The sequence below is a fragment of the Leptodactylus fuscus genome, chromosome 9 (assembly GCF_031893055.1).
Source record: "Leptodactylus fuscus isolate aLepFus1 chromosome 9, aLepFus1.hap2, whole genome shotgun sequence".
Taxonomy (NCBI): domain Eukaryota; kingdom Metazoa; phylum Chordata; class Amphibia; order Anura; family Leptodactylidae; genus Leptodactylus; species Leptodactylus fuscus.
The window spans coordinates 77,019,426-77,043,623 of record NC_134273.1 but is presented as its reverse complement, the minus strand read 5'-3'; the positions used below and the strand labels follow the sequence as shown (position 1 = coordinate 77,043,623).

The 24,198-nt window shown below is 43.1% G+C and overlaps 1 protein-coding gene across 1 annotated transcript; it reads left to right on the top strand.

Annotated features, from left to right (window-relative positions):
* Positions 1-355: 355 nt before the first annotated feature.
* Positions 356-18,867, top strand: LOC142217949 (cadherin-related family member 3-like). The gene is made up of 21 exons (XM_075286289.1): positions 356-398; positions 1,240-1,436; positions 3,000-3,165; positions 3,623-3,630; positions 4,048-4,054; positions 4,234-4,322; positions 6,224-6,324; positions 7,271-7,375; positions 7,490-7,680; positions 7,796-7,973; positions 8,231-8,393; positions 8,975-9,065; positions 10,419-10,517; positions 12,132-12,361; positions 14,123-14,294; positions 14,555-14,799; positions 16,928-17,121; positions 17,202-17,221; positions 17,562-17,593; positions 17,813-17,861; positions 18,710-18,867. Exons 1-21 carry the CDS (start codon positions 356-358, stop codon positions 18,865-18,867), a joined length of 2,538 nt encoding a protein of 845 aa, XP_075142390.1.
* The last annotated feature ends 5,331 nt before the right edge of the window (positions 18,868-24,198 follow it).

The following is a 24,198-nucleotide window of genomic DNA, read 5'->3' as shown; positions in this document are numbered from 1 at the left end:
TGCTATATGATGTCGGTGCTGGATAATACTAACATGCAGAGACTAGCCTGGCGTAGTATTACAGTCATAATGTGGTTTCATGTTTTGTAAGTGTTTCATTGTATGGCAGATGAGATGTTTGTAGTGTAACGCTTCATCTGCTCTCAATCCCCAGATCATATAGTCGTGTTGGACTCAATAAACACTTTAGTTGCTCATTACTTGTGTCTGCGTCCAAAACACACCTTGTGAGGTCTGTTGGGTCCTGGAAGGAGTGCCATCCTAAATGTAATAAAGCATATAATTGCCATGTGCCCATGAGTGTGTCAGTATTGTACATTCCCGGCACACAGCCTTGCTGTACGGTAATATCAGGATGAGCGTACTACTATTGGCGGTATTGTTCTGCTTATACCCAGGTTAGTGTATAGAGGTTATGCTTATGGTTCAGTTTACTATGTAGCTGGTCGCTGGTAGGGGTAACTATAGCAGTTAGGGGTAACTATAGCAAGTAGGGGTAACTATAGCAAGTAGGGGTAACTATAGCAGGTAGGGGTAACTATAGCAGTTACACCTTAAAGGGCGGGGGGCCCTTTAAGTGCATAAAAAGACACCATTATTATGAATAACACATAGGGGGCACTATTTCTGACTTTTCATTAACAACTTTACAAAACACTTTATCCACTTCGGGTTCATTTAATTCTGGAGCTTATGTTATAATGTACCAGTATATCTCTTTTTTAAAAAATTTTTTAGACTCCCTTGTGGGTTTGAACCTTTGGGGGTTCTGATCTATACAATATACAGCAATGCTAATCTATTGCAGTATACTGTAAACTCCTATTACCTCTTTCATAAACAATCAGGTCACTTTGGACTACGCGTCCCCCTGATTCCCCAAGAGATAATATCCCAATATTATGGAGACGCCAGGGGTCCATGGACAAGTATCGTTAGACTTTCATTGGTTCGAGGTTAGAGGGGTCTCCTGGTAATAAACTTAATCTGTGGTAGAAGCTGCCAACAAGTGTTCAGTTACACTACAGCGCTCCCGCAGGAGAAATGGGGTACTACACAATACTCTTTGAAACCCATAACGCACAGACATACTGGGTCCTCCAAAGTGCAAGATGGTCTTTGAGGCCATAATCTGTCATGAAGAGGACCCTAAACTGGAGTCTCCATTCTATTCATTCAGAATTTCTTATATCTTAATGTTCTTCTTACTTCTAATCTTGCTGTTTTTTTCCTTACCAGTCATTTTTTCTGCTCCAAGGTTATCTCTACCTAACAATGTGACCCTTCCTGAGAATGCCCCTCGAAGCACGCTGGTGGCAAGGATAACTGCAACCGCTGCGTTGCATGATTCAATAGTCGGAGCGCCTTTTATAGTGAACTCAAATCCGGTGATACATCCCTTCACCATTATTCCGAAAGCCGTCAATTACTGGGAGGTACGAAAAACTTTCTATGTCTCTAATAAAGGAGTTGGAAAAGAACATGGCGACTTTCTTTAAGAAACAGCACCACACCTGTGCACAGGTTGTGTGTGGTATTGCAGCTCAATTTAATATATTTTAATGAAGTTAAACTGCAATACTAGACACAACCTGTGGACAGGGGTGTCGCTGTTTTGGGTAGACAGCAGTCATGTTTCTCTAATCCTGCACAATCCCTTTAAGAATCAGACGTTTCTATTGACTCCGATCATATAATACTTTAATTAGGTTCAAAGTTTCTTGAGTTTCAGTATTTTCACCGCTGCAGATTGCTCGGTGGCCTCGGATCATTTTTCTATGTAGATTCAGTTTAACTTGAATTTATTTCCCATGTCGACTTCTCTATGCTAACAATTAACATAATTCAGGAAAGATGATGAACAGGTTGTGGATCTAAGGGATTAGGGGGCAAGCTGTTCCTTTGTAACATTACCTAGCCTGAAACTGTACATGTATATATAATAGAGGCCGAGCACAGCGACAGAGGCGGCGACGGGAGTCATAGGAAATAGTCCATGGCCGTGAGGGCAAGGGGAGAGAAATAAAATATCTTTATCATTGGATAGATAGAAGAAGTGAGAGGGATATCAGATAGATAGATAGATAGATAGATAGATAGATAGATAGATAGATAGATAGATAGGAGATAGATAGGAGATAGATACATAGATATATAGATAGATATCAGAGAGATAAATAGATAGATAGATAGATAGATAGATAGATAGATAGGAGATAGATAGATAGGAGATAGATAGATAGATAGATAGATAGATAGATAGATAGGAGATAGATAGATAGATAGATAGATAGATAGATAGATAGATAGATAGATAGGAGATAGATAGATAGATAGATAGATAGATATCAGAGAGATAGATAGATAGATAGATAGATAGATAGATAGGAGATAGATAGATAGATAGATAGATAGATAGATAGATAGATGATAGATAGATAGGAGATAGATAGATAGATAGATAGATAGATAGATAGATAGATAGATAGATAGATAGGAGATAGATAGATAGATAGATAGATAGATAGATAGATAGATATCAGAGAGATAGATAGATAGATAGATAGATAGGAGATAGATAGATAGATAGATAGATAGATAGATAGATAGGAGATAGATAGATAGATAGATAGATAGATAGATATCAGAGAGATAGATAGATAGATTGATAGGAGATAGATAGATAGATAGATAGATAGATAGATAGATAGATAGATAGATAGGAGATAGATAGATAGATAGATAGATAGATAGGAGATAGATAGATAGATAGATAGATAGATAGGAGATAGATAGATAGATAGATAGATAGATAGATGTGATAGATCATTGAACAGAACATAGTTATTTCACAAATATAAAATAAATAGTTTCTGAAGTGATAGATATGAGATGATACATAGATAATTGATAGATACATAATAGATAATAGATATACAGACAAGTCTATATTAGATATGTGTATGGATTGATTTTCTTTGCCCTAATTCTTCCCGTAGTTAATAACCACCAATACCCCTAAGCTGGACTTTGAAGCCGTCCCATTATACACCCTTCAAATCCTTGTAGAAGACAGTAAAGGCAGCACGGCCACTCAGTCCATTGTCATCGAGATTTCTAAAGTCAACAAACCCCCAATGTTCACCGGGACCCTGGCTGAAAAAGGTACAACCTGCCTACCACTTGGGGTGTCCTGCAGGAGGATTGAAAATGTTATCTGCAACCATACAGCATTGACATGATTGTATAACTGATATAAATGATAACATTCTGGTTAGCTGCAGCCATCACTAGGGGGAGCTTAGGAGCTTACTGCATACTGAGTGTTTATTGAGCTCAATGTACAGTATAAGAGTGTGCAGTAAGCTCATGAGTGCCCCTAGTGGTGGGGGGCAGGTAGACTGTTTCTATGCTTGTTATATAGGAATATAACTGGTATACATATATTGTAGGAAATGAGAACAGAATTGTCTGCGCTTATTTAGATAAAGCAAAATGTATTCCAAATAAAATGCACAAATCTATAAATCAAAGATAAAATATATCAGCCTGAGCACAGAGGAAGAACGGTTAGAAATGGAACATGCAGATTTTGTAGTGGAGATTTTTGCATTATTTCCAGTCTTGTCAGTGACTTACTTTCTTCTCCTGGAACCAGTTGACAGCCATTAGAAATCCCCTAACAGTTTAGCTCGGCGTCTATAATGTCTCGCGTAAAGACTGAACTTCCTAGAATTCCGTTCAGCAGAAAGATTTACTACATGCAGAACATTAGCTTGGAAGCTTGCAGAATTATGAATGCAGCTTCGGGGGAGCTATTGTTGTCATCGCTCCAAATAGCTTATTTGCATTTTGACACCGATAGCTCAGTAATGGAGGTAGCGATTCACAAGGGGAAAACACCATTTGATTCCGGTGACCCTAACAGATGTATCTGCAGGGCTGGTTTGTATGTTGGGGTAGAGTGACTCCTTTTAAAGCGACACTCTTACTAAATCCTGGAGTGAGGCTGGAGGTGCCCAGTGCAAAATGCTGTTTCCTATATAGGTTCCTGGTCATGACAACCGGTGTGCAAGGGAAGGTTACAGGAGCCCTACAGGAGGAACCCCAGGGATTACGCATTGACAAGTAACAAAGAAACATTTGGGGTAATAAGCCCCACTCTGTGTATATATACAGCGCCATCTGCAGGTAGGTTACCCATGTGGTGACACAGTCATTTCTTCCCAACAGAGGCAGAGGTTTATATTCCTGAAAATACTCCGGTATCCACAGTCATCTACAAAGTGGCGGCCAAGGACCCCGACCGAGATGTTCTGCAGGTGACAGCCATACAGCGTCTATTACTCAATACTGTCATTTTCACCGGGTTCTGAGAATTTTTTCCCCATCTCTTGACTCAAACCTTGAATAAATTTGCTTGTGAATTTTCCTCTGTTACTCCTCCTGGAAATGATTAAGCTGACAAATGGGTGTTCCTATCCCCTTGCAACATAATCCATTAGCATTAAAGGGGTTGTCCGGCCCCAAATTGATTTTTCATACTGATGTCTTATCCATTGGAACACCCGGGACCCCACATAGGATGGCACTTGCAACAGCCTCCGGGTCCTGGAAGGTGCTATAGGACAGGCAGTTCATGCAGCACCCAGAACCGCCACTATGCAGTGGACACAGCTGCCTCTCCGCTCCTATAACTTGCATATGGGAGATGCTGCAAATTCTATACCAGGAGTAGGGAACCTTCAGCTCTCCAGCTGCTGTGAAACTGCAATTCCCAACATGCTCCATTCACTTCCATGAGAGTTGCAAGAACAGCAGAGCAAGTATGCATGCTGGGAGTTGTAGTTTTGCAACAGCTGGAGAGCCGTACGTTCCCTACCTCTGTTCTATACCATCCTTTAACAGCTCCAAGCACCTGGAGGCTGCTGCAACAGCTGATCTGTGCAGGGTCCGGGTGTCCCCACAGAAATCCGTCACAGGGCCCCGCCCTTCCTAGTTACGCCACTGGCTGGACACTGCAGTGCAGGTGTAAACTTAGCCTCAGCATGAGGTCAGGCGGGTGAGTCCCTAAGCCTCATACAGGGGAGATGAAGCATTACATGGTGACCATGTGACGGTTTACTAATCTGGTGGATGTCATTGTACAGGGCAGTAGTTGGCACAGTCGATGACTTTGCTATTCATTGCCTTTGTTTCCTGAGCACATCTTGGTTTAGTACATGTGTGGTGTATCCGCGTGTTACTAGGAGACCCACGGCGACGTCACTCATCCACAGGTACTTTGTCACTTAATTGCGCATTATTGCAAAGCCATTAGGTAAACATAATATCTTATTGTGAATAATGTGCGGCTCATAATGTGAAATATCATCGCCAGCAACGTATAATTATTTATGCCAACCAAAGTAACACCATATCATACCAGCCATGGAAAAAAGGGGGTTTATGAGCAGCAGGACCTTCTTAAAGGAGAAGTACGCCTGATAGGGCTGAGCGGAAGGAGGAAAATCTGCAATTAATATTCCTAACACAATGTCTTAGATAGGAAATAGGAAGGAAATCATCTTGTACAATATTGGATAATATAATAGATCACTATTCCATGTGGCATCCAATACATTTCTCGAAAGGGACACTAAAAATAGAAGATGCACAAGGATATGATAACATCAATTCTTGGATCCTATTTTGTCTTATATTACAGTTAAAACTAAGAGGTATACTGTGAAATCTTATCAGTGTGTCCCAGGTGCTCAGACATGTCCTCTTCTTTCTCCTCATAGTCCTATGTCTGGCTGTTAGATAACTGGCTGCAGCAGGAGCCTCTCCCCTTGCTCTGCCTGCAGCAGGAGCCTCCCCCCTACCTTGATTGCAGCAGGAGCCTCCCCCCTTGTTCTGTCTGCAGCAGGAGCCTCCCCCCACCCTGATTGCAGCAGGAGCCTCCCCCCTTGTTCTGTCTGCAGCAGGAGCCTCCCCCCCTTGCTCTGCCTGCAGCAGGAGCCTCCCCCCCACCCTGACTGCAGCAGGAGCCTCCCCCCTTGCTCTGTCTGCAGCAGGAGCCTCCCCCCTCGCTCTGTCTGCAGCAGGAGCTTCCCCCCCCCCCCGACCTGTCTTCAGCAGGATAAAAGTTTGATAACACTATGACCAGTCTTACTATTACTATTCTATATGGATAAATGTTTGGATCGAGTTTTAATTTCACCTGTTCCTCTCTCACCAGTATTCTGTCACAATCTCTCCTGGAAATTCGGGATTTCAGATCGACCACACGGGAACCATCATTACTACCGAAATGTTTGATTATGAAAGTAATAGAAAAAGGTAAATATTGGGTGAAAAATCTATTATTTTATCAGTTTCTGAAACAAAGCTGATGACAGGGAGACTCAGTTTTGTAACCCCAGTGATCAGTAGCAATCTTTGGTAAAATGGGGTAACAAGTATTTAAAGGGTTATTTTTTTTATTTTTTTTTTTTATTTTTTTTTTAAGTATATGGGCCAAATAACAGGATACATCAATAGAAAAGACTTCCTCATATATATCCTGTTTAAATTCAGCACTGTTTATCTGATTTATTTTCAGGTCATTGGCCTCGGCTGTGAAGTCTCATTTGCAAGCTCACTACCCCTCCCTGTGTGTAGTGCAGCCAGCAGATGAAACATCGCAGCAGCACATGACCTCGGATGTCGGATTGATTTATTATCTGTGATTTCATTGCAAGGGCGAGTAGTGAAGGGAGGGGCACACAGAGAGTGAGATTAGGCAGATGAATCATGGGAAATGTAGTTTGTCCACAGAATCAGGGAGCAGTAAGTAAAATAGGGACACACGAAGGGCGCACAGGGGAGAAGGAAGTATTTAGCACTGCTGTGGATGGATTTACAGATCATTTTTGGAGGCTGGATGACCCCTTTAATTCCTCTGCAGCGCCACCACAGGGAAGGTGAGGCATTACACAGTGTCCATTGAAATCAATAGACAGCTCATGTATGTGACAGATGTACTTGTAGTCACTTTTTTCCTCCAGCTAATTGGGTCCCGGTACAATCTTTTGATTATCTGTGGGTCTCCTTGGTTTATGGGCCAGATGGAAGCTGCAATCTCAATACTGATGCCAGTGCTTATGGAGCTCCTGGGCCCCGATGCCAATGCACCCCCTCAAGTTACACCCCTGCTATTGATACAATGTATACAGTGATGTTGTAATTCTCTGTATTTGATGCTGTACAGTGTGTAATACTTGTGGTATTCTATTACTTCCCGCAGTTACACCATCACAGTGAGCATTACTGACGGTTCTCTTTCAAAGTCTGCAAAAATAATCATCCATATCACAAATGTGAATGACAACGACCCCTCATTGACGTGTGTGTAAGTATTTATTGTGGGGTCCAGTCGGGTATTAGGGGGCGCAGCTGTTACCCCTATAGCACTCCCCTGTGATCAGTGATGGAGCGGTCAATGATGAATATTCTCCTTTACTAGATTTTACAGCATCACGACAGCTGGGACCGCCACACAGACACAAATCTCTGGGAACACGGTGACCATTGAGCTAAATGAGGAGCTTCCGATTGGAACGACGGTGAACACCTGCACCGCCACCGACGCCGACCAGATGAATGATCTTACTTTTCTGCTGGACCCTGGAAATCCTTATTTTTCTATTAGCAAAGGTGAAATTAGAGAAATCAGTTTATGGATAAGAGTTGGTGAAAGTTCCTCTTTAATACCCTCACTCGCTAGTAACACAGGGAAATATGTGACGTTACTATTATTTCTGCTTAACAGAGAAAGGTACGGTGGTCATTATGTCCAAGATGGACAGCGAGATGGCGGGGTTTGTTAGTGTACAGTCCTACGCTGTGAAAGTATGTGACAAAGACAATAAGTGCACCTCAATCTTAGCGACGGCGAATATTCTTCCTATCAATGACAACCCCCCATTCTGTGATCCGTATATGTACAGGTGAGTGTATATACATATATCATCTATCACCCGGCTGTTTATCCATTATATATATCTATTACCAATCTATCCTGGCTCTAGGGTGACTTGCCAACTTCTGCAGACTGCCAGGCAATTGGGTAGCACCATACCAAGTTCCTATCGACCTGCAGGGTTTTCTCACTCTATATTACACCTTTACATGTAGCTTGCAGGAAATTCCAGGATAATCCAAGGATAGATCTGATTATTGCACCACTTATATATTGTGTATTCAGTTTTGTAGAACCAGAGCCCATTACCAAAGACACCATAGTCGCCACCCTGAATTGTCATGATCCAGACATCCCTCCGAATCCTCTGGTATATAAACCCCACAGCGGTCCGATTGGCGTGGATAAATTATTCCAGCAGACGGCGGCCAATTCACCTACTATACAAGTGAGTGTCTTATCCAGCCGGTTATCTAGTTTATAACCTATTTGTGGATTTTAAAGCGGTTCTCTAATATATAAACCTATTTCATACACTCATAAACCTACTGTCAGACTGGAAAGTGCGCTTACAAAGAGGGTTTCTTTCTCTGGAGGACTTATCCTGTCCTGCATTACACAGACATCCCATTGATTTGAATGGCCATGGTGTAATTCTTTATTTCCCCTGTGGTGGTGCTGTGGGGGAATAGAGCTCTTACTGACTGGTCTCCCCATAGATCACAATAATGGTTGGGGGTCCCTCACAACAGGGGGGCACTTTGGGATCATCCTAATGTCAAAGGACCCTTCTAAGAAGTATGGATTGCATCCAATGCAGTCAACACTTTTAAGTTTCGGACACTTCTTCGCGGAGTAGAAAAACGGAAAAGAAAGTGCAGATGTGAATGTATCTTAATCCGCCTCACTTGTATTATTTCTGCACAATGCCCCAGAGCTGTATTCATCTGTCTAAATGTCTTAAATATAATTGTACTTTTTGTATATAAGAATTTGCGTCACTTTTCGCCTATTTCATTGTATTACTAGGTAAACAAAAATCTGATATATGACACAGATCCGGTCACCACCTATGAGATGATGATGTCAGTGTCCGACTCGCCAGATACACCACACACTGGTAAATATATAGATTCATCCTATCTATCTATCTATCTATCTATCTATCTATCTATCTATCTATCTATCTATCTATCTTATATACAGTAATATATGTACAGGGCTCTGATGCATTGTAACAACAGAAAGCAGAGATCTCATACAATGTAACAACAGCAAGAGATCTGATACAATGTGACAACAGCAAGCAGAGATCTGATACAAAATATTTCTTTGAAAATTGTCTCCCTCTGCGTCTTGCACCATGGACCATGACTGTATGCATAGCATGTATGTAATGGAAGGAGAGGAATCTAGATCCGGAGCGAAGTACAGAGTGTTCATGGCATCAAGTAAAATGAAGGTGAAGTCAGCCCCGCCAGAGCCCATCATGATGTTTACAAGGCCCCCCTGGATCCAGCCCAGATACCGGCTTTTATTCAATGTTTTATTACCTGTGAGGATAGCCCCAGCCTGCACTGTATACAGTATTCCTGCTCTCTGATATATGTTTGCACCGCTCTGCACGGAGGGTAAGAACACTTGTTGAAAGGATAGAATTCCTGTGATACCGACATCTTCTAGAAGGAATCAATATCTGCAGGTTTGAGTGATGTCTTGTGCTTAGATAGGGAATATTTTGCATTGCTTTGATAGAATCCCTTGATCCTTCAAAGGTTGCCACTGAATCACAGTATCTATCTATCTATCTATCTATCTATCTATCTATCTATCTATCTATCTATCTATCATCTATCTGTCTATCTATCTATCTATCTATCTATCTATCTATCTATCTATCTATCATCTATCTATCTATCTATCTATCTATCTATCTATCTATCTATCTATCTAAGCTTTGTCCTGGGGAGCCCCCTGGACCCAGTAGAGGTGGTGGGTGACAGAAGAACACTGTCCGTGGTGTGCTCCATGCGGGAGAATAAATCCCACCCCATGTATGAGACTGTGACAGCACTTGGCAGTACTGTAAATGACCGACTGCTTTGCCCTCAGTGTAAGAAGGAGTGCTATCAGAAGTCCTTCCTCCCAACCACGATCAGGCTACATAATCTACATCAGTGAATGAATATCACTCTGCACAGAGAACTAAATGATCCTGAAGTCTTTCTTTTCTTTTCTTTTCTTTTCTTTTCTTTTCTTTTCTTTTCTTTTCTTTTCTTTTCTTTTCTTTTCTTTTCTTTTCTTTTCTTTTCTTTCTTTCTTTCTTTCTTTCTTTCTTTCTTTCTTTCTTTCTTTCTTTCTTTCTTTCTTTCTTTCTTTCTTTTCTTCCTTAGCTGCTATGGACTCATATCTATCTATCTATTTATCTATCTATCTATCTATCTATCTATCTATCTATTTATCTTTTTTTCAGTGACTGCAACAATAATCGTATCTGTGACTCCTGTCAACAATTTTGATCCACAGTTTGATCCAGTAACATATAAATTCACTGTGCGTGAAACATCTGAAGGTAGGAAATCGCCATTCACTTCCAAATGTATACATAGACTATGTAACCTGGGCTACACTATTGCAATGACCCCGGATACATAAGGAATAGGATACATTGGGGGGATTTTATTAAGACTGCCGTTCTGTATGCCAGCTTTAATCCATTCCTCCTCTGGGACTAACTGTGTCTTATTAAGATGCTCTGGCCTTCCAGAATTGAAATCCACACAAGTCAGGAACTGCCCTCCGGCCCACCTTGGTCTCAACCCATTGTTACCACTTTTCTAAACATGAGCAAAACACTGTAGCTCATGTTTGGTGCAAGAAATAATCACACATCAAAACTGTAGATAAGTTAAATTCCAATTGTGTCTAAAATCACATGATGGTTGTTGTGACCCAATGGGGCAGTGGACAATATTAGATATAATGCACAACTTTTGATCACGGTATCCTGTTATAGTCAAATATTACTTTATTATATACAGAGGATATAGTCATGAGGCAGAGATCAGGATTCAGATATCCAGATGGTTCAGTATCTGACAGGGAGGGCTCATTTGTGTTATTTGTGTTATAGCAGAGTTGAGTTCATAGTTGTGTAGTAGAGCAGCAAGGAGAAAACCATGGACAGAACAGGAGACATAAGAAGCAGCAAAAATAAGAAGTAGGCCTTGAAAGGACCCAAGAGACATCTGGAGTAGTGACCAGGAGTAGGCCTTGGATGGCACCAGGAGACACCAGGTACAGTGTCCAGGAGTAGGCCTTGGATGGAACCAAGAAACACAAGGAGCAACAACCAAGAGTAGACCTTAGACTTAACCAGGGGACCCCAGGAGTAATGACCCAGAGTAGTCCTAAGATAGAACCAAGATATACTCGAAGCAGGCCAGGGTACAATGTAGGAGATACAATGAGCATTGTCCAGGAGAGGTTTGGGTCACATCACTGGATGGGGGTCATAGCAGAAGAAGATACTTACCAGAGTAGGACTAGAATGTTGTCACTATAGCAGGAGTGAAACGTACTATATTAATAAATGTAGGCAAGGGTCAGTGTCAGGAGAGCAATTTGGAAACTGAAGATCAAGGCAGGACATAGTAATGGATAGCCAGCAGTACCACAAATACCTAGAACTACATGAGACAAACTTGACCAGGTGGTTCACAATAGCAGAGGGCTAGATGATATCGGTACTAGGACCGGTAGTACTGACCTGTACACTAATCTAGGAACTTCTAGGGAAGACGGGGCTATATAGCAGAACTCCTCAGGAGTCTTAGCTTTGGTGGTGAAGCAGAGTATAGCTGATCAATTCAACACAGAAACCTAGCAGAGCTGAAATGCATATAGAACAGCAGAGTTCACTAGGCCACCAGGATCACATGTCATCCTGCCAGAGGAGAGAGGTGAGTATTGAGTAACTCTCCTACAGTACAATTTGTAACAGGACACATAATGTTTATATTGACTTCTGTTAGTGTGACAATCCCTGGCCAAAAGTTATATCATGTCACTTGAGCCGGCAATCCTCTTGTGAGGGTATTGTTACAGCATAGCCCATGGCACCACAATGTTACATCCAGCCAAAATGTACTCATAAACTAAACCCGTACTATTCTGCTGTTTAAAGCTCGCACCATAGTGGGTCAAGTAAGCGCTACAGACAAAGATCTTCCAAGTTGCATATCATATAAGATACGAGAAGGCAACACCGATGTTGTTAATAAATTTTGGATACACCCGACATCGGGAATCATAGAACTTGTGACTCAGTTGGATTTTGAAGTTGAAGTGAAGTACGAATTGGTGATTGAGGCCACGGACTGCGACGCCGTCAGACCACGAAATGCTCTGGCAACAGTAAGTAAAGCGATTATTGTATTAATATGAGTATGATATATGAACTGCTGATCAGATATCCGTATTTTCTGCATTGCTGCGCCGTGCAAGATTATTATTTTTAAACTGAGAAGAAACAATAAAATAAATTGACTTATTCCTTATATTATAGAGGATATTCCATGTGGCTTCTGTGAGCCTCATAGACATTGAACGTAGTATCGGGATGCATGCATGACTGCCACTCCATTAAAACCCCTTTAAAAGTAAATGGTGTAATTCTCAATGTCTCCTCCGGGAGTGCTGTAGGGAAATTTAACACCTGTTGTGAGGTTGCTCAGCTGATTGTATCTCTTTTCTACAAGTTCCAACACTTTCTCACAAACAAACGATTGTCCAAAGTGGGCCACCCCTTTAATTTGTAAAAGGGAAAGAACATTACTACACATTTTTATAGTTATGGGTGTATTACAAATCAGACCAAACAGATACACGGCCGGAGACTTCGTTATGTGGCGGTTTGGAGATTCTCAGTCAGTCACCCGTGTTACATGAGACATCGCTACGAGCAGCGTTTGTTATTACACGTTATTCTCATAATATGGCATTTTCCTGCGGTTGCTATGGCGATGGCTCCGGGGTAGCAATTGCAGTTTGCATTTCGATTTATAGATCCGGCGTCTTGGCAGTAAGTTATTTCTCATTTGTTAGTTCAGCGCCGAGCGCTGCCTCATGAATCAATAAGCTGAATCATTCTGCAGGGCGGAGGATGTTACCCGGCCATGCTCGGGAGCCATATTTAATGTGGCCGAGGTGTAAATGTGATCACTTGTCAATGTCTACGGATATCCACTGGACAAAGAGCCCAGAACTGACTCCTATCGAGTGCGACATTCTGCGCTGGTATATTTCCGAATATATCTTTAGAGCTATTAAAGCGCCGCTGTTCCGATACAGAGCACCAAACCCTCTGCATAAACCAAATGGTCTAAGAGACGAGCTGAGCCTTAGTCGCCCAAAGCCACCAATCACAGCGCAGCTTTCATTTTGTATTCTGCGCCTGAAAAATGAAAGCTGTGCTGTGATTGGTTGCGATGGGTGACTAAGACCGTTGTGCTTTAAGACTATTTTAATAACAGTGCCCCATAGACCTAAGGGGTTGTTATTCCCTTCATGAGTGGTCAGACCCCAACCAATCTTTAGAACGGGAATCCAGTTCTCCCAACCTGATTGCTAGGCCGAACTTGGATATTTTCTATGTACTCGGCTATCTCTGGTAGTTCCCTTGAATGGAATGGCAGGGTGCATGCTCGGCCTGGTGCTCCATCAGATCGGTGGTCAGACCTCCACCGATCCTATAGCGGGATAACTCCCTTTAACTGATATATTTGTTCTGCCTTCAACCATCACTACGGGCACTATAGGAGTTACCGTGTACAGTTTTATCATTGAGTGTAATGTATGAAGTGTATGCAATGAGCTCCCTCTAGTGGTGGCTGCAGACTACTAAATCTAACTCATTACAAGGATTTGGAGCTCTGTATAAGAAAAGAGCTCTAACGGAAATAAAGGTATACATTTTATATCTGGGACTATGAATTTGAGCTCTACTTCCACTTCTCAGGCAGTAACATCACATCCATTGGTCACATGGCCATGCTATAGCTCAGCCCCATTCAAATGGCTGCAATACAAAGCACAGCCGCTATACAAGTCTCCTATCACAGGACGCTAAACCATCCAGAGGTCATCATATTCTCATTTTTGTATTATTTCTATTAGGTGAACATTGATATAATAGAAGAGAATGACGAGGCCCCGATGTGCAGACCATCCAGGTACACCGCCATCGTCTATGACAACATCACCGCAGGGATAAACATCAACAACTTCAGGCTCAACTGCAAAGATCGGGACTCGAACGACACCGACATGAGATTTGAAATAGCTTCAGGTAGACGGAGCTCCAATTCCTATTCTTCCGTTCCGTTATCGAGTTCCAGTAGTATTAACCAGGGACGCTGACTGTCCTCACTTATCAGCTTTGTGAGCATTTACAGTCTACACAACCTCTCAGAAAAGTGTAACATTTAGGACATTTTTTGCTATAGTTGTGGTTCATTTATCATGTGCACCTCATCCCCAGCAAGATATAGCAAATCATTGAGGAACAAAGGCAACGTCTTAATAATCTATTCTCTGTCTTCTTCCCAGGAAACATTAATAATCACTTTGCATTTGATCCCACCCACGGCTCTCATAACCCTAAACTCATTGTGAAGACCCCTTTTGATTTTGACAATGGCGCTGACAGCCAGCAGAGCTACAACCTGGTGGTCCACGTCATAGACGATAACCTAAAGAATGATCGCGTTCAACTGCCAAGGACGGGGACCACCATGATACTGATACGTGTAGTCCGAACAAATACACCGGCGCCACCGACAACGGACTACTATGTAAGTGTCATAGGAGACCCCTAGTCAGTTGTATACTCTAGCTGGCCGTATAAATTATATAAAGTGTATATATAGTATATAGTAAAGTATAATATGTGGGGGCCCAGAGGAGGTGGCAAAGACGACAAACACTTATACTCACCTCTCCTGGGCATCCTCACATTGTTCAACTTCCTCTTCACAGTGGCGTAACTACCACCATCGCAGCAGAGGCAGCTGCCACAGGGCCCGGGACATTAGGGGCCCGGTGACAGCTGCAACTGCTGCTATCATTATACTCGGGGGTCTTTTCGGACCCCCGAGTATAATGATTGGCGTCCTGGAAGAGGTAAGAAACATAAAAAACATGTTACTTACCTCTCCACGATCCTGCCAGGCCTCGTTCCTGAAGTCCTTTTTGACGTCTCTGACGTCACATGAACCCGGCCTGTGTCCTGGGTCATGTGACGTCTGATGTCATTGAAGAAGGACGGCAGCGGAGAAGACAGCGTAGGAGCCGGGGGACAAGTAAGTAACAGTAGCTTTTTATGTTTTTCTCCCCCTGGGTCTCCGATTATTATACTCTGGGGTCTGAAAAGACCCCAGAGTATAATAATTGTTTATGGGTGTCCACTATGGGGGATAATACTGTGTGCAGGGGCCCCTAAGGGGGATAATACTGTGTGCAGGGGCCACTATGGGGGATAATACTGTTTGCAGGGGCCACTATGGGGCATAATACTGTGTGAAGGGGCCACTAAGGGACATAATGCTGTGTGCAGGAGCCACTATGGGGGATAATACTGTGTGCAGGGGCCCCTATGGGGGATAATACTGTTTGCAGGGGCCACTATGGGGAATAATACTGTGTGCAGGGGCCACTATGGGATATAATACTGTGTGCAGGGGCCACTATGGGGCATAATACTGTGTGTAGGGGCCACTATGGGGGATAATATGATGTGCAGGGGCCACGATGGGGGATAATACTGTGTGCAGGGGCCACTATAGGGCATAATACTGTGTGCAGGGGCCACTAAGGGACATAATACTGTGTGCAGGGGCCCCTGAGGGACATAATACTGTGTGCAGGGGCCACTATGGGGCATAATACTGTTTGCAGGGGCCACTATGGGGGATAATACTGTGTGTAGGGGCCACTATGGGGGATAATATGATGTGCAGGGGCCACGATGGGGGATAATACTGTGTGCAGGGGCCACTATAGGGCATAATACTGTGTGCAGGGGCCACTAAGGGACATAATACTGTGTGCAGGGGCCCCTGAGGGACATAATACTGTGTGCAGGGGCCACTATGGGGCATAATACTGTTTGCAGGGGCCACTATGGGGATAATACTGTGTGCAGGGGCCACTGAGGGACATGATACTGTGTGCAGGGGCCACTATGGGGATAATACTGTATGCAGGGGCCACTATGGGGATAATACTGTATGCAGGGGCCACTATGGGGATAATACTGTATGCAGGGGCCACTATGGGGATAATACTGTGTGCAGGGGCCACTATGGGGATAATACTGTATGCAGGGGCCAATATGGGGATAATACTGTGTGCAGGGGCCACTATGGGGATAATACTGTGTGCAGGGGCCACTATGGGGATAATACTGTATGCAGGGGCCACTATGGGGATAATACTGTGTGCAGGGGCCACTATGGGGCATAATAGAACGCGCAGGAATACGTAGGAGGGGGTCGGTCGAGGTCTTCGGTGTCGGTTGGGGGGGGGGCCATGTCAAAAGTTCGCCACGGGGCCCCGCCATTCCTAGTTACGCCACTACCTCTTCAGGTCTACGATTGGCGTCACACTCCCCGGGGGGTCACTGCTGAGGCCTGTGATTCGGTCTCAGCAGTGACTTGAAGCACCAGTACACCCCACGTGAGGCCCAATCACAGGCTTTAGCACTGACCCCCCCCAAAAGACGTGGCATCATAAACAGGCCAGGTCTTCTATTGGTCAGGACCCTCAAGTCCTCCAGAGGGACAGTCCGCCGCCGCCGAATAGAAGCCACAGCTTTACAATGGCAGTAGATTGGAATATAAAGGGACAGGGCAGTGTCTATGAGCACAACTTATTACATGGGAAGATACGTAACATCATTTAGATCATATCCTTGGTTTACAGAAAAGAAAAGGATTAACAATAGTAGACAAGAGTGTCAACACCTACGACCCCTCGGCCTGGTACGTGCCCTTTCTGTTAACCCTCATGGCTGTGTTCCTCGCTGCTCTCCTGGCATGGGCATGTCACCTGATTTGGAAATACGGCAATATAAAGGCCCTGTGCCATAAGGCAAGGAGCAGGGTTTCCAAAAAGAGGTAAGAAATCGACCCTGAGTGTCCTGTGTGTTCTGCTAAGTGGAGTCAAAACTAACTTTACTATGTTTTATCCCTGACAGAGTCAAGACTTACAAACCAGGTAAGTGTCCGCCCCTCTACAATTCAGATATATATTCAATTTGTCTTGCAGAACATAAAAAGTTGCAATTTGTTTACAAAAACATGAAATGATGCAAAAATTTGCATCATTTTAAGATCTTTGCAGTCATTGCCACTTCCCTGAAAAGGACCATGGCGAATGTGTGCAGGAGGCGGGGCCATATCTGGTGTAAATGACCATGAAATATTGGTTGCCCCATTTATATCTGAGGTGCCTCCTCTGCCAGCTCCAGGGCTATAAAGACCAGCTTTAGTAATGCCAGTCTCCATAAATCTGTCTTCAAGCCTGTTTTGATACTTATTTCTTTTATAATATTTAGGAACGAAAAAAGAGAACGTGGAAGTGATAACAGTGAGTTGTGTTTTACGTCCTTGTGGATTTTATTTCAGTCATGTTGCATTGCTTTGCCGCAGATGAGTGACAGCTCTGTAGGGGGCGGTAGTAGGGGCTACGTATGATTGTTGTCATCTGTTACTACTTAGTCATGTATCTATAAGATGCGCACTGTGTATAGCAGGCCCATGAAATGATATGAATATATTGTATAGACTTGTTTTTTATCACTTTTAGGAAACAACAACCTTTGAAGCTGTTTTTGACGGGGAGGCCGTGGATCCAGGTGAATTGGATTTTGGGGTTTCATTTCACTTACCATTTAACATATAACAAGCCACGTGGCTTTCTTCTGTGCATGGGTCGTATGTGGTATTAGGCTGCGTTCACACGGAGTAAAGCTCCGCTCATTCTGACACGTAAACACGTGTCAGAGTGAGCGCAGTAAAACAGAATCCCATTGACTTCAATGGGTTCGGTCTTACACTATGACATTGAAAGCAATAGGTAAAAAAGCCTCCCATTGAGTTCAATGGGTAGCGCGCGTAAGACCGCTAAAGTCAATGGGATTCTGTTCTACTGCACTCACTCTGACACGTTTACATGTCAGAATGAGCGGAGCGTTACTCCGTGTGAACGCAGCCTTACAGCATAGTTCTATTGAAGTGAATGGGGACGAGCTGCAATAACATACATTGGCATAACTATAGGGGTCGCAATGTTTGCAGCTATGACTGGGCCTATAAGCAAGGGCCGAGGTGTAGGTCTCCCTCAACATATTAGAGCTGGAAAATTTCCTTTGACAGGTGACAGTCTGTGTTTGTAAATGTAATACCCCTACACCACAATGCCTCAACAGGTCCGCCTCTGCTCTCCGACAAAACTCACCAAATTTGTAGACTAGAGGACATCTCCGAAAGGGAAACCCGCACCCACTCACTCACCCCGCCTTTCAGAAATGTTTATATTGCTGTTTATTGTTATTTCAAAATATTGACATAAAGAAATACAAAATAACAAACGAAATAGAAAGTTCTGTGACCATTTTTCCGATTCTTTGTTTCCTTCGCCCCCCCCCCCCCCCCCCGGCCCCCTCTATCACAGAGTCTATTACAATCTATTCTCTTATATCAGTCACAGGGAACACTTATGAATATAACACCAAGTCCGGGGCGAGGAGATGGAAGTCCATGCAAAACAACGAGGAGAAGATCAAACTGACCGATATTTCTACCGTATCCGAAACCCTGGCTCCTATTCCTCCCATTGGTCCTGCTCTCAAGACCACTTAAAGGGAATGTGTCGCTTATATTCTTTTTACTAAAATCACATAGTGAAGCTCCTTAAATTTTTCTAAACTTTTTGTAGATTTCTTTAATTCTATTTTCTGTATATGATTATAAGGACGGCCATCTTACCTGCACTGCTGCTAATGGCATTTAGAAATAGGTTTTACAGCTGTCACATGAACCAGAGACACAATAGTCTGTAGATGGCTCATTTACTTCTATGGGAGAGTGTTGTGGGCATGCTCTGCGACCCGTGTGGAGGTTATTGTGCAGGGATAAGCTGTGACGTCACCTATTGTGAATGGTGGATCCTATAATAAAGTTGCTACCTTTCATTATAGTCCTGTCTGTGATGGTATTGTGATGAAAAGTGATCTCTACAGAAACGGATGTGTCAGCCTATTATTAGGCTTAGTTGTCAGTGTGAAAACTGCAGGTATTTAGGATTTATTGAATATATGTAACCATGTGGAAAATCTAATAAAGTAGAAAGATAAAGTCTTGAAAAATTTGTGTTGGTCATAAAAAAACCTCCCTGATTTAAACAGATAGATGGTCCCTTTAAGAAACATGTCTACTTTGAAGATCTGTTCTATGCGATGAAAATGAATGAATAAATAATTTATGTAATTTATGGTTACAAGCCCTGACTGCCAGGTTGGATGTTATGGCTATAGGTTGTTGTTCCACACTGTTTCCATAACTCCCATAAAGGTGAAGTGCTACACTGTTTCGGCAGATTCCATTAATCTCCATGGGAGGAACACGTAGCGCTATCAGTGATGATTTGCCCTGATGGGAATAATCCGAACTTATTCCATCCAAGAAGAATCAGAAACCTGAGTCACCCGAACCCGAAACAAATCGAATCTTGGGGAGTTCGTCCCTCTCTACTTGGATCAGAAGCTGTGCAGGGATCGGTGAGGCAATTGCTTTCTATGCTATTCCGGACAATCCCTTTAATAGCAAAGTTTTGTGTTTTTCACTTTGAGGAACACGTCCCACTTCCCACACGTCTCGTACTTCATTTTCTATGTCATACTAAGATAGTTTTGTACTTGAGAACAGATCCTTCCGGCTCCTTACACCAAGGATGATGATGTACAGGTGTCAATAATTCACAGGTCTCTAGGGGAAGCCAATAAGATATTATATTATAATATTCACCTTCCTTACATTACTATTTATTTCATATACTTTAGAACTACTATTCTTTTTTTGGAACCCAATATGAGAAGTGCGGGGCAGGCAGGGGGCGGATGGGGGAAATGGAGTAGAATCATTAATGCACAATATACCAAATAGTCACATTAAAGGGGTTTCCTAAGATGGACACAGGATAGGTATAGGTGTCTGATTTTGGGGGGGTGCCACTGCTGGGCTCAATGGTGTAAAATGAAGTTCCGGGACCCCAATAAAAATCTGTACCAGAGGGGTGGAGTAAGGAGGCTTCTGCCAACTGGTTAAAATGGACCTTTCAAGGATTGGGGAACAGGCAGTTCTATATACGGCTGGAAAGCTTTCCTGATCTGTGCCCCGTGTAAAGAGCTTTCGGTCCCGGTACAGTGTGAGCGGGAAGTAGTGGCCCCCTCCCCTTCTGATAATACTCGTCTATGGAAGAGCACTGTGAGCACTGATACAGCACGATAGGCGCTGCTGTGGAGAAGGACGTTCTTGACAGACTGTCAGGAACGCCCTTCTGACTGTAAAGAGCTACGGTACTGGGACCGAAAGCTCTTTACCCGGTGCACAGATCGGGAAAGCCGACAGTGCGCTGAATTCAGCAGTATATAGAACTGCCTGTGCCCCAAACCATGAAAGGTCCTCTTTAAGTGATTTATTGCCTCATTCTGTGCACCGGTGGCCTCTTATCTACAACCTAGCAGAGTTAAAAGATCACAGAGTTGCAGAGTATAGCAGCAGAAATGATTTCAGTGTCTTTTCTAGCATCCTCTTCTTACCCCTCCCCTCTTCTTAGACTAATCTATAGAAAGTAACACAGCCTGGAACGTGAAGAAGAAAACAGATATCTTTAATAAGATACATTACAAAGTTTCTTATACTTACATGTACTATTCATTCATTTATGAAAAATTGTTTGGTACTGGAGGTACATTTATGTTACGCCCCAGACTGGGCTGTTAACCGATCACAAGAACAAGGGGTCTGTGTCCCAAATTTTAACAGAGCAGTGGTCATACATAGGCGCTCTCTCTCCATTCACATTCTATGCTGGAAATTGCTGGGTGCCTTGTTCGGCTATCTTGGTGCGTCCTATAAACATTAAATGGAGGAATTTGGAGCTGATTTTTTTATCCCTCTAAAAAGCCGGATTTTTGGACCGGATTGTGAGGCGGAGACTGTCTCACAATCCGGTCCAAAAAATGGCTAGCCACAACTGGATGCTCACTATGAAGTGGACCCAAGTGTGTCTGATATAGTGAAATTACATTGTAAGGCCGGGTTCACACGATGTATTATGCCCGGTAATGTGGTACGTAGACGGCACCGGAGCTTTTGCGGGCCGAATACGCTCCCATAGTTTTCAATGCGAGCCGGTACCGTATACGCGGCGCTATTTTGGAGCGTATATGGCCCGCAAAAGCTCCCGCGCCGTCTACGTACCACATTACGTGCCATAATACATCGTATGAACCCAGCCTAAGGATCAATGTGAGCCATTGCAACCCCTGTACAGCGCTACAGTATATGTTAGTGCTATATATACAATAGAACATAAATGATCCGCCCAGTTGACGGCCTTATTATCAGTAATGTGTCTGTATTGACTACCCGCTCCCTACACTAAATCTTTCCCGTCCGATACGTTCTCCTTAGAGGCAATTATATTGGAGATGCGATGAACATCCCGCCATTGCTGCCGCTGCTCATTAATTTGACACTATTGAAGTTTTTTCCTTCCAGTTGTTTTATATTACAAAGTAATCGTCTGTTCTCAGATGTTTCTTCCGTATGTTGCGAATGGCTCCAGACGGCAGTATAGACATAATATATGAGCAGCGTCTCCGTTATACCCAGCAGTCGGAGCGCCATCTCCAGAGTACACTCCATAAAAATTACCCCATTTTATCACCATTTCTGGATCGTTCTTATGATTCTCCTCCAAGACGCTTTTGTTAATCAATTGGCACTTGGCATCTGCTATAGATAGCGGCTAGACTTACATTGTCAGCACTCCGCATAGAGGAACTTTCCATTATTGTAGGATCATTTAATTCCTAAACTAGGCTATAAAATAAGCGCATAATTCACATGTAAGTATAGATGTTCCCTGAGCAGGATAGACCCTAATGTGCGAAAATTTCAGGCAGGGGAATGCTGCAAAGTAAGAACGCTTTCAGAAATAGAAGGGTTAATTTATTTTTGTCAGTGCATGAAGAAAAGAGAAATGTAAATCCCATCAATATTTGGGGTGACCTTTGCCCTTTGGAGGAGGAGTCCTGGAAGTGATGATACGGCCCCCATAGATATAGCCCTGATCTCAACATCATCCAGTCTGTCTAGGATGACATGAGGAAACAGATGGATTGGAACAAGCAACATCCACAGAAGATCTGGGCTTAGTTCTCCAGGATGGCGGCGGGAACAACCTCCCTGCCGAGTTCTGCCAAAAACTGTCTGCAAGTACCGAGAAGAACTGATGGAAGGCAAAGGGCAAAGGTCACACCGAATATTAAAGAGATTAAGACTGGATTCACACCAGCACTGTTTCCATTTGGGGATTCCGTTCCCCATTCTGTTCCCATTTCTTTCCGTATTTTTCATACAGAATCCCAGGGGACCCCATCATAGTCTATGGGGTCTGCGAGTTTTTCTGGTCCCCAAGCAGACCCGGAGAACAGAATCTAGCGTTACATTTCTCTTTTCTTACATTCATACATTTTACTTTATAGTATTTTTTCCATCCATGCCTAAAACATTTGCACAGCACCGTATACATACAAGATAATGCCAAAGTTTAAAAAAAAATCCCACCCCTCTTTTATGCATATGTTTTACATAAGACGTTATCATTATCAGACAGTAATGCTGCGTCCACGGCTACAATCTCTGGGGCGTCTTGAAATAGCTCCTTAAGATATTCATGATCACTTTATTCTTCGCTTCCGCCTCTTCTTCGCTAATTCTGGCTTAGATGGAGCACCATTAACTTTTTGCTCCAAACATCATGAGACATTTCTCGGGTCACTTAAGTCAAGTCAATGTAATTGCTTTGCAGATCATTTGCTCGTCTTTTATTCTGCCATAAGATAATACAATGAATGCGATAGCTCGCGGGGACTATTGGTCTGTGACAAGCGCTGATACATATACAATGATGTGTATGGAGACCCTAATCCTGGAGGAAGATTAGATCCCTCCAGGCTCACCCGCTTGCTGCACAAGGCTCTCTATAGCCTAATGTATAGGAGATGTTGTCTTAAAGGGGACATGACATTTTTGTACACGGCATGTTCAGTGTTTATTAAAGGTTTTTTTTGGGACTTCCTTGGACTTTTTGTCCAATATTGAAGAGCCCGGCAGATTAACTGCACCGCTTCCACTTTACAGACCTTGTGATGTCACATTCATTGGTCACATGACCTGATCATCGCTCAGTCCGACTCAAGTGAATGGGTTGCAATACCAAGCACAGCCACTAACTCAAATGCTGTAGTCTCCTGCAATGGCTGGTTGTTCGGGAGCTCGGATGTCATATAGGATAGGTTACTCTTTGCATAGAAGTCTATGCAGAGGGGAGTGGGAGGAGGATGGTGGAAAAGATGCACAAATAGTTCCAGCTGCTAAACTCTGCTACATTTGTATGTTTCAAGATAAGACTCTACCAATGCACATAAAGAGGCAATAAATCAATGATCAGCCTCATCCCCCCTCCCCTCTCCATAGACATCTATTTGAGCTTGACTAGGAGAGGGATTCTATACTGGTAAACAGTCTGTATGAAGATAAGGAGGAGGTGAGAAGCCAAAGTGGAGAAGGAAAGAGATTTTGTTAATAATACATTTATGTTATGTTATAATTGTAGGTTTGCTATTAATCCTTATTAGTACAAGCCTTCATATACAGTTTCCTCCATTGTAATACACTTCCTTATATACATATTTCTGCCATATCCCCCCTTGTCCTACATACACAGTATACGGCTCCACTAATATCACGCTTGGGGTCTTTTCTAATTAGAAACCCGACCCAAAGCTGTAAAATAAGATCTCAGATCTGCTGACACCATTGTAATGCCGGCTGGGTAGATGACGCCTGTCAGATCAGGCAGAATGGTACATAATGCTATGAGTGCAGACATTATATTCTGCC

Bases quoted from the DNA above. Each gene is read 5' to 3' on its own strand.
- LOC142217949 (XM_075286289.1), top strand. From the start codon at position 356: ATGAGCGTACTACTATTGGCGGTATTGTTCTGCTTATACCCAG. The intron at 6,325-7,270 runs GTAAATATTGGG...TACTTCCCGCAG, and splicing joins TATGAAAGTAATAGAAAAAG to TTACACCATCACAGTGAGCA. The intron at 12,362-14,122 runs GTAAGTAAAGCG...TATTTCTATTAG, and splicing joins CACGAAATGCTCTGGCAACA to GTGAACATTGATATAATAGA.